The 19,111-nt window shown below is 39.4% G+C and overlaps 1 protein-coding gene across 1 annotated transcript in view; it reads left to right on the top strand.

Annotated features, from left to right (window-relative positions):
- The window catches only part of MKLN1 (muskelin 1), a 1,607,387-nt gene extending 1,593,830 nt beyond the window's left edge, over positions 1–13,557 (top strand). The window contains exon 17 of the mRNA XM_044087317.1: positions 10,804–13,557. Coding sequence (XP_043943252.1) covers positions 10,804–10,925 — 122 coding nt within the window. The 3' untranslated portion in view covers positions 10,926–13,557. The remainder of the gene's footprint in view (positions 1–10,803) is intronic.
- Positions 13,558–19,111: the final 5,554 nt, after the last annotated feature.

A 19,111-nucleotide genomic window follows, 5' to 3' on the forward strand; every position in this document is an offset into this window, starting at 1 on the left:
TCTCACGCCAGACAAACAAAGGCAACTGACTCATTACTTTCAAATGATGGCAACAAAAACCCAGCTCCCTGCAAGAAAAATTCTGCAGGCCCTGGGCTTCATGGCATCTTGCATTCTACTAATTCCATATGCAAAACTGCATATGAGGAAACTACAATGGTATCTAAAAAGTGTTTGGACTCAGCATTGTCACAGCCTGGAGACAATCATAACTTTAATTCCCTGCCTACAACAGGAATTTCGATGGTGGTCCCAGGCCTGTCACCACAATAAGGGACAGCCTTTCACCTTACCCACAGCCAGGCAGACAATAATGGATGCATCGGATTATGCCTAGGGGGCACATATGGCAGGAAAATGTATTTAGGGCATGTGGCCCAAGGAACAAATGCATCTTCACATCAATCAAAAAGAGATGCTAGCTGTGCAGAATGCCCTGACAGCTTTCAAGGACCTACTACATCCAGGACAACTATTAATAAAGAAGGACAATATCACAGTTATGTGGTACATAAACAAGTAAGGGGGCACACATTCCTACCCCCTATGCAGGCAAGCCATGACTTTGTGGAACACAGCACTGACCTATCAAGTACATCTGCAGGCACAATTCCTGCCAGGAACAAAAAATACACTGGCAGATGAACTAAGCAGAAATCTCATGGATCCTCACGAATGGAAACTAAATCCACAGGTGTTCAGCATGATAACGAGGAAATGGGTACGCCCAGACATAGATCTTTTTGCCTCCCCTCACAACTGCCAACTACAGAAATTCTGCACAAGAACTTATCACTCTCAAGCATGGAAAGTGGATGGTCTATCATTCAGCTGGAAAGGCCTGACAGTCTATGCCTTCCCTCTGATGCTTCTTCTTACCAAGGTGCTCCTAAAAGTCAGACAAGACAGGCCAAAAATGATCCTGATTGCCCCAGACTGGCCACACCAGCACTGGTACCCAATCCTAAAGAGTTTGTCTCAAGGCCCAGCTTGGCTTCTTCCTCAAATTTCTCACCTTCTGACACAACAAAACAATCAGATTCTGCACATTCAACTCAGAACCTTAAATCTAGCAGCATGGCAGATAATGTAGCCACTCAGACTGCACCTCTCTCTAAAGCTGTTATGGATGTCATTTTAGAAGCCAGGAGGCCCAGCACTAGGAAATCTTATGCAGAAAAATGGAAGAGATTCTGTGCTTGGAACCATGCACAAGGCCTCGAACCACTTGTCCCTAATATGCCTCAGATTTTACAATACCTGAGATGCTGGACAAAGGCCTATCTTTCTCATCAATTAAAATGCATGCCTCTGCCATTTCAGCTCATTACAATACGGAACCACCTATTTTTTCGCATCCTCTATTACAACAGTACCTCGGAGGGGCAAAAAATATAAGACCCCCAAGGAGACCACCAGTACCAACTTGGGATCTCAATTTTGTTTTAGAAAAACTCACACTGCCTCCTTTTGAACCAGCCAGCACAGCTGACATAAAATTCTTCTCATGGAAAACTGCTGTGCTCCTAGCAATAACTTCAGCAAGAAGAATCTCAGAGTTACAGGCATTAAAGGCTGTGGAACCTTTCATCATTTTCCATCAGGACAGGGTTTGGTTTCTCTTAGGACAAACCCAACATTCATGCCAAAAGTGGTCTCCAATGTGGCCTTGAACCAAACCATTCATTTACCTACTTTCTACCCAAATCCCCAGAATAAAGGGGAGAGACTTACGCTTTGGATATACACAGAGAGCCACAATTCTACTTGGACAAAACAAAAGCCTTCAGAAAAACTGAGCAACTGTTTGTAGCCTATGCTGCAGGATCACAAGGAAAGCCTATTACAAAGCAGACAATTTCAAAATAGATAGGATACTGCATCCGCTTCTGTTATGCACAACATGGCAAATCAGTGCCTAAGGGCATTAGGCCTCATTCTACCAGAGCAACAGCCACTTCAGCAGCTTTTCTCAGAGGAGTACAAACCAGACATTCTAGAAGCTGCAACCTGGAGCTCAGTGCACACTTTCACCAAGCACTACCACTTACCTCTCTACTCTAAATCCAGAACAGGCTTTGCCACTGCAGTTCTGCAGGGCCTGGTAGCCTCTCCCAATCCAGTTTAGACCCAGCCACCCAACCTCAGCTTTGGGATTCTACCCAAGTGTAATGACTGCAACAGTGAAACACGATGAACATAGTACAGTTGTGTACCTACCATAAATGTAGATGTTCGAGTGTATTCACTGTTGCAGTCCAGGTTACCCACCCACCATCCCCCTTTTCATTGCTGGGACTTTTCTGTACTTCTCAACTCTATACAACCTATGTGGTGTATTTGCTTGTAGATGAAGGAAATGTTTATAGTAATATATGCATGGTTTTTGGCATATTTTTTTATCTTTCCAGCCTTCCTATCTGGGGGCACCTGACATCTGAGGCAAGAAAAACTGAAGAAAATGTCGTCTGTTGCAACTTTTATACCCCTTGTGCACTGACGTCAGGGAAGAGGCGACAGCAACCGACGCCGGACCAAGACTTTGGAACTCTGGCCGATTGTGGGTCGCCTGCCAGCAGGATAACCCAAGTGTAATGACTGCAACAGTGAATACACTCGAACATCTACATTTATGGTAGGTACACAACTGTACTTTTCAGGTGTACTCTCCAGTCCAACTGGTGAATCTGGGCATTTTGAGGCAATGTTACCACTGCCTCATGTACACAGACAACCCCCCCTCCTCCTACCACCAAACACTAATACATGCAGGAGATGCAATTATACAGCCACACTGGAGGCTAAGCGCTCTCAACCCAAGACTGGATCAGACAGTCAAGAGGAGAAGGGAAGTACTTGCATCACACCACCAGTCTCACACAGGCCCATTAAAGCAGCACTGGCAAAAAACACACATAAATACATGAAAACATACTCGGAGGCTCTAAATAAAAATCTGCAAAACCAACAGAGACCTCCAAAGCAAACATCCAAGCAACCTCCACCCCCCAACACAAACCATGAAACACACACTTCACAAAACCAGTGTGCCATGCAATCACAGCCCTTAAGGTAAAATAACATACCCAACATACTAGTAGTAGGTGTCTCTATAGTCAGGCACACTGACGTCCCACTCACTAGGTTGAATAAGGAGAAGGTTACTGTTAGCTGCTTGTCGGTTGCCAGGATCTGCCACATAACACAGGCACTCAGGTCACTCCAGAACAAGTACAAATATGACTGTCATTGTCCATGTTGGTGTGAATGACCTGAGCCGTACCTCCCTGGACTACATGGAGAGACCTGGAAGAGCTCTCTTATCACATAGCCCAGGCCAGTATGACCCTGACCCTGAGTAGCATCCTGCCCTCACCAAGAATGATACTACGGTATAAAGAAAAAATTCTCAATTTCAACAATTGGCCAAGTTTCTGGTGTCATTCAAAGGGGATCCAGTGTCTGTCCGCCTGGGATGACATGCTTGACAAGCCACTCTGCTTCACTGGAGATGGCTTGCAGCTGTCACCCTTAGGCTTTCGAGTACTGGCCAAGGCTCTTGCCACCCCCATAGTGCGTTTTTTAGGTAAGGCTCAAAAGACAAACCCACCGCCGTAAATAGCACACGTAACAAAAAAAACTGAGGATAATGCTACTGAATGCCAGAATTCTAAACCTCAAAATGCATGCACTCAAGGCACTCCAGTATGGAGAAAATAGATATATGTGCAGTAACAGAAACCTGGTTTAAGACTCCAAAGAGCACCCCAGCACTACCAGGCTACAGCTGATACCATACATTTCGGCCATAGAACCCAAACCGAAATACAAAAGGCGGGGGTGCATCCATATTCATCAAGGATACCCAAACCTCCAGGTTAGTGGCACAGCACGATGCTTCAGAGATCATCCGCGTGCAACTAACAACGGGCAAAACTACATTTCAAATTGTAGCTTGCTACAGATCACCCACCATGTCCCAGGACCTCCATTCTGCGTTTCTGGAAACACTGGGAAACATAAAGGTACTATCAAACACCCTAATATTGGGTGATTTCAATTACCCAAACATTAACTGGGAGAACTACTCAAGTACCAACTCCATTGCCCAACATTTCCTAGAATTTCTAAACTCAAACGCCCTGGTTCAACTGGTCAACACTCCCACCAGAGGTGACAACATATTGGACCTGGTCATCGCCAACATGGGCGACCGGTGTTCCACACCGTAGGTCAACCCCTCGCTGGTTAGATCTGACCATAAACGAATTACTTTGGATATGCACATTCTGCCCTCACCCCCTGGACAAGAAAACCAACATGAAAAACTTTTCAAAAGCAAACTTCACGTTACTTAAGACCGAGTTGGAAAGTTTCAAAGCCCCCATGCTGAAGGATAACGCTGTCTAAGCTGCAAAATCCTTTACTAATGCATTCTACGGGCACCTACAAGAATGCATAGATCATGCCATCCCGAGCAAAACCAAGACTCACTCCTCCAAGAAAAGGAAACCAGTCTGGTGAACTCCTGCCATAAACAAATCTATGCAATAGAAGGAGAAAACTAGTACAGAAGAGAGTAAAATACCAAGAAGGGAAGACATCCCTGATCAGTATCAGCAAGAAACTACGATCCCTCATAAAATCATCCAAGGTGAGCTTTGAAAGAAAAATTGCCAATGACTCCAAAGATAACCACAAGGTATTCTTTAGCTATGTCAAGAATCTAAGTGGCAATGCTCAGATCTGCTCGGAGTTGGTGCAGAATGGCACAAAATACACTGAACCGACCGATATCGCCAACATCCTGGCAGACAGGTTCAGCGCATAATTCACCCCCCCCCTCACCCCCAAAAGGGCCCATATCCATACCAGAAGAATGTAGAGTCCCTGAAATCACAGACACTCTGGTTAAAACAGTCCTCTCCAAAGCCAAAAACACAGCATCCTACACGAGCTCAAAGACGAACTAACCTCTCACCTAAACACACTATTCAAACTCAACCTCTTCACAAACTACGTACCCATAGAGTGGCGCACAGCAACGGTTATTCCGCTCCACAAAGGTGGAGCCACAACAGACCCTGGGAACTATCACCCTATAAGCCTGACTAGCTTGGTCTGCAAGGCTGTGGAGCACATCATCATGGAACCAATTAACAGAGACAGTGGGAACCTCCAAACACTGGACCCTACCCAGTTCGGCTTTGTTAAGGGCAGATCATGCCTCCTAAACCTGGTGGACTTCTTTGAGACAGTTACCAAGGTGTAGACGAGGGAAAGGTGGTACACACAGCCTACCTAGACCTCGCTAAGGCCTTCGACACCATTCCCCATTCTGGTATTCTAGACAAGCTCACCAGGGTGAACATAAACCCCTATGTCACAAGATGGGTTGCCAACTGGCTCACAGAACCCTCATGGTGAGAGTTGCGGGAGCTAGGTCCGACTCTAAACCGGTTACAAGTGGTGTTCCCCAGGGCTCAGTCCTAGGACCCCTCCTGTTCGGCATATACTTCTCAGAGGTACAGGCAAGCACATGAGGATTTTGGCTGACCAAGTTCGCAGACGACTGCAAACTAGGGGCTATAATTGACTCTCCGGATGACACAGACATCCTCCAAAAGAGTCTCACTGAGACTGATACCTGGTGTCAAAATCATGGCCTCAAGCTAAATGCCAAAAAGTGCATAGACTTCCCCTTTGGAAAAAACAAAGTACCCACAAACTACCACATAGGTGGTAGTCCCCTAAATACGGAAGACTTAATAAGGGATCTGGGGACCCACGTAGATAATGATCTCACTTTTAATAATCACATTGCCAAAGTGGTTAGAAAATCCTTCTACATGGCCCACCTAATCACAAAAGGGTTCACATCAAGATCAAGAGGTCATTGTGTCCCTCTACTCATCACTCATCAGACCCATCCTAGAGTACAATGCCCCATTTGGGATGAACCTTACAAGACACCTGCAGCAGCTCACCAAGCGTATCACTGGCCTCAAACAGATGCCCTATGCAGCTAGACTGAAGAAACTACAGCTGTACTCGGTTGCATACCGCCTACTCAGAGGTGATGGACATGCTCCACCTAAAGAAAACCTTATCCCCTTGAGCCACACGCTCTAGGGATCTAAACCTCACCACAACAATAAATATGATGTGCTGGAGAGATAGATTTCTGTCCCAGAGATTTCCCATGCTTTGGAACAAGATCACAATCTACATTAGGCAGAGCTCCTCGCTAACACTCTTCAAAAGAAACCTCGACGAGTGGATGGGAAACAGAAAATTTACCTCGGGGATCACTTCAGTGGGTCTGCTGGATAGAGGCACAGGGAACTAATCTAAGGGGGGGGGCGGCGAAAGCCAACAAATTCTGGCTAGGCTTATAAATGCCTTCGGGCAGATAGCCTAATACCTACCTATGAACCTATATGGACTGAAAATCTTCCACACAGAGAAGTTTCTTACACTGTTTTGTTTTTGGACCCACTATACTTGTTTAGTGGCTTGTTTTGAGACTTTGGGGATGCCACAAAGATTACTTTTTTTTCTTTTTTTTTTCAGTATAAGATTAACAGGCGTTTCTGAAAAGGCAGACTCGGGAGGATCACCTTGGTTTTGTGAGGGATCCACTACATGACGAGTAGACTGGTCTTGTATCACGAAGTTTACCTGTTGAGCATACCCTCCAGATTTATATCCTTGGTGCTACTGCAACTCTGAAGAACCCTAGGCAGTTCAAGATAAGGTTTCCAACGTTATGGCAGCCAAGAAAGAAACTGCTTTATAAAGCAGTGAAGGATGTACAGTGAGCAGAAGTTTTGCAGTGAAACAAGGAGGACGAGAAAATATTTAATCTCCATAATGCAGCTTTGTTGCCAGATGAAAAAACATTTCATTTTGTCTGTACAGACTTTTAATGTATTTTTACCTGGGTGAATTAAAACTAATTTAAATTCAGTTGAAGACATTAAAGCTATAAAGAATGGAATGTCCTGGATAAGAAAGACTGTTGAGCAGCAGTGCAAAAGAGGGGTGATTCAAGAGATGAAACTACATGTCATACTCCTAAGCTTGTTTCCCCTGCTTCAGAAGCAGCTGCTTTGAAAGGAAAAGACTTTGAGTATTAAAAATTGACTTGAGTTGTATGTCTTTCATCTCCTAGAAATTACTGTAGAGATTCAACTCTAAGGGAATATTTTCATCCAATTTCAGATTTAAATCAAGACTATAAAATATTAATGTCCCTATTTAGTGTCTAGGTGTTGACCCCCATCATACCAAATGAAATACATTTGGATCAGTGTGGGTTCATTTGTCAAGTGCAAGCAAATGTGAATACTGATGAAGTCATTTTGCTAATTCAGGACACGTTGAAAATTGAGTCGTCATTATTGCTGGACAGTGTAGATGCTGAAAAACCTTTTTGGTAGGATGGATGTACAATTCCAGACTTATGTGGACTCCCAGGGGGCTTTATTCATTTGTTGAGAAACATTGCCTTCTGTCTGCACTGCATACCTCTTGACTGTCCAGATGTTCACAGAACATCCACATTTTTGCCTCATATGTTCTGTTCCTCATAACATTTGTAGTTTTCTGGCAAATCACTGAGGATTGAAGTCTCTAGATAATGACATACATTTGAGTTCAGACCTCATAGCCTTTAGAAAATGCAAGCTAACACAAGTCCTGTTGTTTTAACAACTTCAGAACTTGAGATGCGAGTGCCCTTTACTACTGTGGGACACCCCCTAAGTTTATATACCCAAGGGAATCCAGTTCACAACATGTTTGCATACTAAATGGCATCATTTTTAATCAGGGAATTAAAGATGATTGATTTTGGATGTTCTACAAATATTCATTTCATCAAAATGTTTTTCAGGCTCTCCTAGAAAGTACTGGCAGTTCTTTTTTACTAAGATTAGATGATTGGCCCAATCATTTTTGTGGAAGAAATGACTCCCCCCCCCACCCCAGAGTGTCAAAAAATAACTACAGTAAATATAAAGAAATGTGATCCATGTATTCTGAATTTCCATTTGTACTAGAGAATAGTTGAGTTTTTGCCTTTGGACTTTACCAAAATAGCAAAAGCTTCTTGAAAGGTATTGCATTTCAAGTTTGTCGAGCAAAATAACTGTCCAGTAATATAATGTTGTTCAAAAGATCCTTAAGATTTTTTAAGGAAGTTGCTGGGAGGAATGGATGTTTGCTTTAGTCTTTTAAAAGTTGGGTATAAAACAGGGAAAAGATCTTTTATCTCCAGTTAAATATTGTCTGAGAAGATGTATACAGCATCTCCAACTGTTTTGTATATTTCCATCCGATGGTAAACTACAATTTTGACATAATTTAATGTGGGAATCCGAGACAATTTCTTTAGAGCAGTCTCTGCTTAAGACTGAGATTGTTTTGTTTACAGAGTCTTATTGACCTTTTAGAAAAATTAAGATGGTCTCAGCTGCAGGATTGTTTCTTCAATCCTTGTTATAAACTATTGTTCCTTCAACTTATTACTGAGACTCTAGGAAAATTATTAGTAACATTTATGGAGTTCTGCAGTCAGTGAAAGACACCTTGTTCATAAGGGTAGTTTAAAACTAGTCATTTACTTTTAATAGCCATGTGTCTATTAAATCAGTGTGGAAAATGCTTTGCGGAGTACCTAGTACTGGCTACAAAGTCTAGGAAATTTGAAATACGTTTTACTAGATATGGTTATGCGAGTACTGTTATGTATATAGAAGATTTGAAACAATGTTTCCTATGTTTGCAAGTTTGGTGGAGATTTTAATAATTATTGGAAGAATAAAAGAAAGTGCCTATTCAGTCAGGGAATTTTGGACATTTTATATTTGGGTCAGGTGTCATGTCAGACATGTATGCTAATTTCAGTAATCTTTACAGGCTTTCTCATAGATACATACATACATACATACAGCTGACGTAAGCGTGTAGTTTACCTGTGTTCTATGACTTTGGGCTTGCAAACCAAGTATATGTCTGTTGGAGAGAGGGACATAACTGAAATGCTAATTTTTTGTCATATTGGATTTGTAAAGCATTATTTTCATGTTCAAGATTTTATTCGTTATTAACCATCAGTGATGAGGTCATTACATCGTCTTTGTTCCTGTTTCATTGTGTGATTTACAGATGTCATCATATCTAGTCCCTGTATGTCATATAAACAGCAAGTAATGGATATGAATAATGTGCCATTCTCAGTCTGTCTGTGGTTTTGTTGTAGGTATAAGTATACAGTTATTATAACCATTTAAAAAATCCATCTCATCACAGCAGATGAATTGTTTAAATTTCATTGACAAACATGGTAGCTTCTGTAGGTTTTCCCCACTACAAAAAGGTTCAGAATTACTGTACTAAGGTGAAATTTCATATTTACTGTATTGGTGGGGGTATTTTAGAAAACTAAAATGTGAGGTGGGAAAAAGCTATTAGTGAAATGGGGTTATGCTGATAATAGCGATAAGCATGTGCTTTGCATTACAGTTGTATGCTGAAACTGAAAATTTGAGACTGTCTAATGAAGACCACTTTTTCATTAGCAGTTTTTTTTGTTTTTTTTCTTTGTTTTTTTTACAGATAATTTAATGTGATCATTTTAGTCTTTCTGATGATAAAATGCTAATGCGTTTTAAACCTTGATTTGTTCATGGTTCACTAGTAAGCACTTTTTCCAGAGACATTTATGTTTCAACTTGGGGGCTGAGCTGTAGCCAGACATTTCACAAATGCCATATTGTTGCTTCCTATCTACCATGCGTAATTAAAAAAAAAAAAATCACACCTTTCCAAATTCTCCACCCCAAAGATATAAGGAATGTATATTTCATTTTCAGCTGCTGCTCTTACCAGTATAAAAGTTAGATTTTATTTATTTATTTATTTAATTAATTTATTGCTTTTGTTTTTATGTTTTCCCTCCTATGCCTTGCCACCCATCAAGACTTTCCCCATAGGACACAAGTCATTCATTAATTAATAGTAGGGGATCCCCTCAGATCTACTTGGATGAAAGCCATATGGAAGAGCCAGTATTTAGGCAGGGACTGAAGAGTTTGTGCTCTCTCCACCACCTCAACAATGAGACCATTTGCATATAGATCCTTAACCCCTGTCCCTTTGAGTGCCATTGAGGGCTCCCTCTAGTCAGTGGCTTGGTGAGCTGTAATCCGACCCACATGGTCCTACTGCACCACCACCTTTGGTGCAACCTACCTTGGCAGTGCCAGCTGCCCAAGTCAATCAAATTCAAGTCACCTTGGTCGCAGTGAAGACTTTATCCTTCTACACCACCAGCAGCACTTGCTATGTTTAAATGAGTGTTGTTTCTTTTAAGCATGTTTTGGACTTTTCTGCATCCCAATCATTGCTGTGTATAGTTCTGGAGAATTTAAACAACATTATTTCTTAGATAATGTACTTCAGCACACCAAACATGTCTGTCTACAACCTTGAGTGGGATAGATTTGTTTTGTAGATTATGCAGAATAGTGTTTCTTTTATGTTTTTAATAGCTGTCAGTACAGCATGATGGAAAGCTAAAAGTGTCAACTACATTGGTTTAGTGTGTAACTGATATTATAATATGAGTCGTTATAATGAAACAAAAGGCAATACTAATTGGTAACTGTTAGCCAGGCAGATTTTGAAGACTGGAGACTGGTTAGTTCAGTCTGTTCTGTAGTGCATGTTTTAAGTTATGTTGCTTTTTTTTGTTACTTGTATATCAAATCTTTTTTTTTTTCTTATTTTCTGTCCTAGGACTTTCTAATGTTGACCACACTTATGCCCAAAGGACTCAGCTCTTCGACACGCTAGTAAATTTCTTCCCTGATAGCATGACTCCTCCAAAAGGCAATCTGGTTGATCTCATCACACTGTAGCCAAATTGAATAAATGGGCAGAGTTATAAGATGAAGACTGGTTAACTTGACGTATGGAATGGCTTTGCAGGAGAAACATTTGCTTCTGATGGGTGATGCAAGTGCTGTGCACTGTTGTGGAATACAGACAATGCTTCTGGTAAAATAGATGAACAGAGTTTCACTCAGCACTGAGAGGTAGCCGAGTAAATACTGAGTAGTGCTGCCTTTATTGTAGGGAATTCAAGCACTGATTTCAAATTGCTTGACTGTAACCTAAAGGTCCTTGTATGAAGTAGTCAACAGGGCTTCTTGCTGGACAGCTCTTTGGCACACCATTACACTAATTGTAGTTACCCAATCTTTTCACATATAGTATTGGGTGTTTCAGCGGTATACTCATCCTTGTTATTTTGAGCCTAGACTGATGTAACACCTGGTGTAGAAGGCATGTTATGTGATGTATTTGTTCACACCTGTACTAAACTACCCCGCATTCAAGGTAAGAGGAACTTAATTTGAGTAAGGCCCCTTTCTCCCACAATGCTAACTATACAAGGTGCCAACTTTGTTGTAATTTGTGTAATTAAAAAGAATGTTAAGTTATTTTTTCTATGAATGTTTAGTTTTTGACCAACCATTCTAAGGCTGGAATGTCTTTTAGAAACTTCATTTAGATGTTGCTTTTAATTGATAATTTTGTAATTGTTAAATTAGGAAAACATCACTTAGACTTTAGGAACAAGTGGAGCAAAGAAAAGTGTCTCATGAATGGCTTGCAATGAGCCATCAAAACAAGTAGTTGTAATGGAATTTTGTTGTCCCTTTTTTTTGCGTTTAATTACACATCTTCATTTGAAACTGAAAACCAAAGAGGCAAAACCTGAAAATGTTTTGTTTTGTTTTTTGACACAGCCATACTCTGCAGAGTTTTAGAATCCATTTCCAAGTGAAAATTAGAAATATGTTTTGAGGCTACAGACCTTGGAAAGGTATACAATTATATTTTGGCTACTTAAAGCTGATGACTCTGTTTTGACCACTGCTTGCATGAGACCTTGTTGAGTGCCTGCTGTTGGCTTCACTCTTGTTTATCTTTCAGAAGAATGTATCCATATTTTGTGGCCTGATTGAAGCTAGTAAGGATTACACTTTCAACTAAGACACTTCTTAGTTGAGCAATATCTTTTGATGTAAAACATTTATCCAATATTTCAAGCAGGCAGTGAAGTTGAGCTTTAAGGTTTTTTGAAGATATTGCACAATTCATCTTCCTCTCAAAGTTTGATACTTGCACATCCTGTGAATCATGCCGGGGGCTCTAGCAGCTATTTGGGATTCAGAGTAACACTGTCGTGTCTCCGCTCACTTTTTGGTTTTGTCCCCCACAATTGGTGCTTATATTTAATGTATCAGTAATAACACTGCGTTGAGTGGGGGGTTGCAGTACGTCTGAAGTGCCAGCTGTCAGATGAGTCATTAAACCAGGTTGCCACCTCCCTGAGTTGATAATTTAAGTGGATATTAAAAAATCATGTATTAATCAAAAATTGAGAGGGGTTATTAACATTAAATCAACCAAAATAAAGCAAACCAATTCCATCAAAAAAATGACATCATCGTGCTAAGTAAAGGAGAAGAAAGCAGTGATTCAGTGGAACCCTGCTCACCCAAAACTCTCATCCAAATCTGTGGATAATTTGAGTTGTGGTTATGTCCCTGTTTTAGATATTAACAGTGAATGAATCATGTATTTGGTAGCTGACTTACTTTACTTTTACTAGTAATTGTGTATCTGGGTAGAAACGTAAAATGTGTGTGTAGAATGCAGAATCAGCAGCCTCTAATTAAGTATTTTGCACCCAGTTATCCACCACCTTACCATGGAACCCAGCAGCTTGCAGCAGTATTTCAGTGCTAAGTGATTTGATACCTGTGAGTAGCAGGATTACAAGATTCCAGACATTGTTCACAGTTTTACTTTTTTCTTTACCTCTCTTTGTATTTATTTGTCTGCCAGTACATTTACAAGTATACTAAATATAAAAAAGGCAGTCTTCAAGGAGTGATGCACAGTTTCCTTAACTTTATTTTTCATTCATTTTTAACCAGGTAATTTCATTTAATATAAGCATCCCTTTTCTGAAGTGACCCAGTGGCAATGTCTGGTTAAGTGACTTGCTCAGAGTTGCAAAGTAGGCCAGTGGAGTTGCCAGGAGTCAAACACTGTACTTTAGACTATAGAAGGCATGTCATTGACAGCTTACAGCTTTATCAATTGTTTGTATGACCAGACAGGTTTGTTAATGTAACTGTACAACTTTTAAATACAGTACTGCACCTGTAAGCCACATTGTTTCCCCCAACTACAGTACAGTGGAGTTTTGCAAGGTAACAACTCTCAGTATGGTTAACAAACAAAAAGTAAAGTCTGTAAAGTTATGTTTTTTGCTGACAGTGATTTATTTGAACTTTTTTCTTACAATGTTTTAGATATGTAGGGGTACTGCCCAGTGTTCATTTTTGTTCAGTCATATACCCAAAGTATGAAGAATGAGTCTCCAGGGGAGTTCAGAAAAGTTGGCTTCTGTTGTATGTGCTGTTTTATTCTGTAGCACAAACTTCTTATCAGACCATTAAAATATTAAATTTTCATGCTTCTTTAAATGTTTTCCTCACAGATATACTTATCCACTATTTTTGTTACAAGCTATTGTGCATCATCACCCATTCAAAGTTTCTATTTGTGTATGAATATTTCTGTGTATACTAGACAATATTATTATTATTATTACTTTTCATTTTGGTTTGTTGAAACCTTGAATTCTCTTAGCCAGTTCAATCAAGTTACTTTTAGCAGACCCTTTATTCTTATTTATATATAATACATGAAACCTTTAAATGAGAATTTTAGTTCAGATTCCAGGCAAAGTCTGTCCCACTGAAGCCTCCTTGAATCACCCCCCCCCCCCCTGGTTCCATATCAGCCTTGTATAATGCCCTTTTTAACAAGTTTTCCTTGTTAAAGTTTTTTTTTTCTTAAACTCTGTTTTTTTATCTTTTTAGTGCTTTCCTATCTCACGTTCCATCCTGTTTAGCTCTTGGTTAGTGCACCAGTCCCAAATGTGTCTTCTTTGCAATGCACTCAGGGTAAGTCTGAAAAAGATCCATGTGGAGCAAAGTTCTAGTCCAGTTAAATGCAAGTAAATAAGTCAAATCCCATGGGGTACTACTGATAAAAACACTTCCCAAAAGAAGAAAGAGTTAAAAAATGTGCCTTCCCTTACCCGTACTTTTTTCTTGTTTCTGTATAATAGCCTCATTTTGTTGTATTTAAGTCTGAGCTCCAAATTATTGAAAGGAAGATCACAGTAACTGTATCTTCAGTTTTCTTGATAATGTAAAACCCCCTACCAAATAAGAAACCAACTTTTCTAAAATAGATTCCAGAAAATGATTTGCTTTCCTGAGTGAAAGAACTTTGATTTGCATAACTGTGGTGTTTATTTTTCATTAATAACTATTTGTGTACTTTCTTTTACTTTATCCCCCCAAAAAAGCTACCCTGCTTTCCTGAATTAAAGAACTTTGATTTGCATAACTGTGGTGTTTATTTTTCATTAATAACTCTTTTTTTGTGTACTTTCTTTTACTTTACCCACCCAAAAAAGCTACCCTAACCTTAGTACTCATGGTCGGTGATTTTCAATGATTCTGGGAAAACTGCTGCTATTCAGTCATGCATTTCTATTGTCTAGATATTGAAGAAACATTGTGGGATTTTAGCCAGAGCAATCCTTCAACAGAACTTGTAATTCATACATTTACTACTTAGTCATTTGTGGTGTGATGTATCTGTTATTTTGCTTATAGGTATATGTATATATGTATTTGCACGTGTGTGATTTGAAAACATAAAAAAAGGAATCATATCATGTTAATGACCAGAAATTGCACTTAAAACTATGGGTGTAAGTCCCAGATTTCACTGCATGAACAGTCTCATTTTTTCAAGAACCATAAGTCAGTGTCCAAGTTAATACTGTATTGTGAGAATCTCGCTGCCCACAGCAATTTTCACCTTCTCAGACTCTTTATATGTAGTCTTGTTTATACTTGTCATGAATTCTTGTAACTCCTTATCTGGCATCTTTATTGCCTTTTTCACATATATATCCTGTGGAACACTATGATGTCTAAAAAAGAAAAAGGGGAAATAATGCCTTTGTTGAAAAAACAATTCCTTTGCTTCTCCATTCTTCTAGCAAAATAGTGAAGAACAATCCGAGTAATCGGGTTGATACCTTTTCCAGAGTTGTTCATTTGTCCTGTGCATCCAATCACTGTAAGATGCTTGTCAAAACTGTCCCAGAATAACCCAATACTTCCAGTGATTTAGACGGCCATTGGTCTTCACCATTCTACACTTGAGACTTGCCTTCCTCTGTGCACACAGTCTACATTTTCTTTCATAGCCACAATGTTTTCCCGTTGTCTTTTCCAGTCCACTGTTTCTACTCTTCTGCTGCCCACTTGTTTACCTTTCTAGTTCTAAGCTGAGTTGCTTTAATCAAAGTTGCATAATAGCAATCAAGCAGAGATTCCCCCAGTTTTGAATTTTTTCTCAAACCCCCTTTTTCTGAAGAAATATAACCACCCCACAATGTAAGGCATGGCTTTTTCCTTCCCATTCTCTGTCCCTTTACTTTAACATCTCAGTTAATGGCTTTGGTTACCATTGTTTTATGTTTTTTATAAATGTAACTTATTCATACCCAGAGCAGCATCTTCCTTATTTCCCTAATCATTCCTACTCACTGTAACTTCCTCTGTTGTAGTGTCCTTGTCCAAAATTCAATTCCTTCTATTCCGTTAACTTTGCCACCCCTAATAAAAGTTTACCCCACCTTACAAAAGAGTTTTCTTAATGTTTCTGATTTTAGCCAGCTTTTAACCCCCATTTTCATAGTGGTCTCCATTAGTCATCCTCATAGATTCTGCAAACCCTTCCTGCCTCTAGATTATTGCTTCCAAAAAAATGTGAAATAAGAGTCAGTTTCTTATATTAGCCTTCCGCCCTAATCTCATCTTTATTTAATGTTTTTTTTTTTTCTTACCTCGTAAACCAACCTTCCTTCTGTAAAATTAAATGCCATTTTCTGATTGCCTGTATTCTGTGACATCTTCATTCTTGTCAGATTTATATTTCCAATACATTTGTAAGAAATCTTTGGACAGAGCAGTACTATGGTTAGTATTGCTGCTTCATAGCTTGTTGTCCTTCATTTTGGCTCCTGGGAGGGAGTGTCTTCTCTGCAGAGTCTAGCGTCTTCCATGTATCTTTGTGTGTTTTCACCTGGTTTTCCAGTTTCCTCCCAAATCCCTAAGACATGCTATTAGGTGAATTGCCATTAATCTTAATTGCTTTTAGGTTTGCATAAAGTGAGTGTGGTGGGCACATGCATCCTGGGATGGACTAGTGTTCCATTCGGGATTGGTTCTGTACCTTACACCCATCATTTTCTGAGATAGCTTCAGCTCCATTATTACCCTGAATAGAGTAAAATATGTGCATTTGTTTTTTAACTGGATGAGTTGGCTGGCACAATACCATTTTCAGCCATAGTCCAGGTCACATGGTGATTACACAAGATTGCGACATAATAGAGCAGAATAGGAAATATAAACCTAAGACGCACATAGATGAATACAGTGCAGGAAAGAAAATTTTGAATGCAACAGATATAGCAGCTGTAAAGGAATATAGGCAGGCATACGTATGGTTAAAAAAAATGCTCCTTTCATTTTCTCTGTTTCCTTAGTCTGGTGATGGTTGCATTTTTTGCCTAAACCCTACCCACCGCTTTCTACCCATCTTTAAAAAAACAAAAAAGACTTTTGAGAATTAACATGATCCGTCTGTGGAGTCATCTCCACCCTCCGTGGTTGGAGTCTCCAGTTCCTGGTCTCAGCTCAGCCCAGCCCTTGGTCATTTTGGGTCATGGTTAGTGCTTTATCTACTCCCTGGACTGCAGAGTTGTGCAGATGAGCCATTTTCTTTTCTGTCCAGTTTCATCTTTTTCTTTTGCATCCTAAATTGCCCTACAACTTTCCATGTCTGTTCCTTTCATTTCCACATTGTCATACTGCTCATCACTCCACCAAACTTATGTCTTCTTTTGTTTCATTCAACAGTGCAGACTGGAGTGATTTTAGGCACATTTGCTGTCATATGTTTGAAATTTCCCTCAGTTTTCTCCATATGAGCAACAAGTAATCATTTTTTAAGTCATCATTCATTGGTACTGCGAAAAGAAATCTAACCCACTGTTGGCCCAGGAACCTCCCCCTTGAAACTTTACACACATATATATATATATATATATATATATATATATATATATATATATATATATAGACACATACATACACACACACACGCACACAAAGAAAACAAGCCGTTTGTATTTATCGTGCAGCTGCTTTCTATGAAACATTTCTAAATCATTTTTTACTTATTTATTTTTTAAATAAAGGTATTTAGTGGTTAAAAAAGTTGATAACTGGCATATTCTTCTTTGCCCTCCCTGGCTGCCTGGTTGTCCAGTGACTGTGTATAAGCAAAATATCATAATCTTTATTCCTAAAACGTAGCCAAATTCCCAGAATCATTAATAAACTGTTATGAAAGTCATTGCCTTATCAAGTGCAGTTTTGTAGTGATTCTCTCAACATCTGTAGTGATTTAAAACTAACTGGAAAAATGGTCTCTTGAGGACCGTTTGTTTCTGACCATATTAATGTTACTGTCTATTCAGATGCATTTAAAACATTTGCTTTTTTCCCCTTGGATTATATTGCCATATGAAAAGACACTACAGCCTTGTCTGTATCTGCCTGTCAGTTAGCTTATAGCTTCGGACCAAAAGGAATTGCAAGACAGTTTTGTTCTTCAGGTGAAGTTCGGTTATTCACATTTAATAAAATGATTTTGTATAGGAATAGTAAAATTGCTTTTTCCATGGTGGCAAAAGATCCCTCCACTGTAACATCACCCTAATGCAAATATGTACACACATATGTATATACATATATGATATGTATATATGCGTGTGTAAAATAAACACAAAAGTGTATACGAGTTTATCAGCATTGATGGACTGCACATAACAGTGACCATCAAATGAGTAACTAAACACAGCAAAAACATACCTTTCACTGAATGTAAAACACCACCAAATGACAAATATGCAAATCCATACAAAAAGTCCTATCTAGCATTCAGTTAAACACCATACCTCTCGGATGTCCAGTATTTGCCAGAAAATACCAATTTTTATTTGAAAATAACAGAATGCCTTGGCCTCTTTAAATTATGATTTCTGGAGTTCCGTTGGCCCCTTGCTAGCCATTGCATCATCAGCCAGAAGTGATGCTGATGAAGTGATGATGTATGCAAGGAGAACTGAGAACACATTCAGTTTCTCTTGTAACACCTTATTGCTTATAGACTCTAAGATCATAGAAAATAGAAGGCAGCCTTTACAACCTCCCTCCCCTTCTTCCTTAGACCTTACATTTTCTTTTTCATCGAGCAATAGGCAGTCATACCGGAGTGAATTTATGGATTCCCATCCCTTTTTGAAGGAAGAACATGTGGTACATTCCTTAATTTGGATTGCAAGTTTCTTTTTTTTGTTTGTTTTTTTTTTCCTGGAGAAGGAGTAATCATTGCCTAACAAATCTGTCTCTCAGCAGTGTTTTATTTGCTGAAACAGTCTTAGATCCCAGGTTCTAGTGTTAGTAGGACTTTCTGATTCATGGAGATACAAGATGTCTTAGACTATTAAGTCCATAGTGGCTCAAAAGGTTAAACACAGATCATCCGTAAAAAGTTTGTAAGGACACTGAATAAACAGGCTGTGCTTCCAGCCGTTCTTGTCTTTTAGTCCTATGATGTTCTTTAGGTAGGAACCTCTGAGATCTTTCTAGTTGCTTGATATGTGTAGTAAGATAATCTCAAAAGGGTCACTCCATTTTATGATAGTTCTGATCAGTGCAGAATATAGATGGGTAAGAACTTCCCTGGATGTAGATAAAATTTATTTTTTCAATCAGCTGTACCAGGTAAAAACGTTTTCTAACCACTGTTAACATAGTGATGGTCAAAGGCAGTTATCTATCCATGTTCCAAGTGTAATTTTTCT

Source organism: Protopterus annectens, chromosome 11.part0, assembly GCF_019279795.1.
Source record: "Protopterus annectens isolate FY-2018-M chromosome 11.part0, PAN1.0, whole genome shotgun sequence".
Classification (NCBI taxonomy): domain Eukaryota; kingdom Metazoa; phylum Chordata; order Ceratodontiformes; family Protopteridae; genus Protopterus; species Protopterus annectens.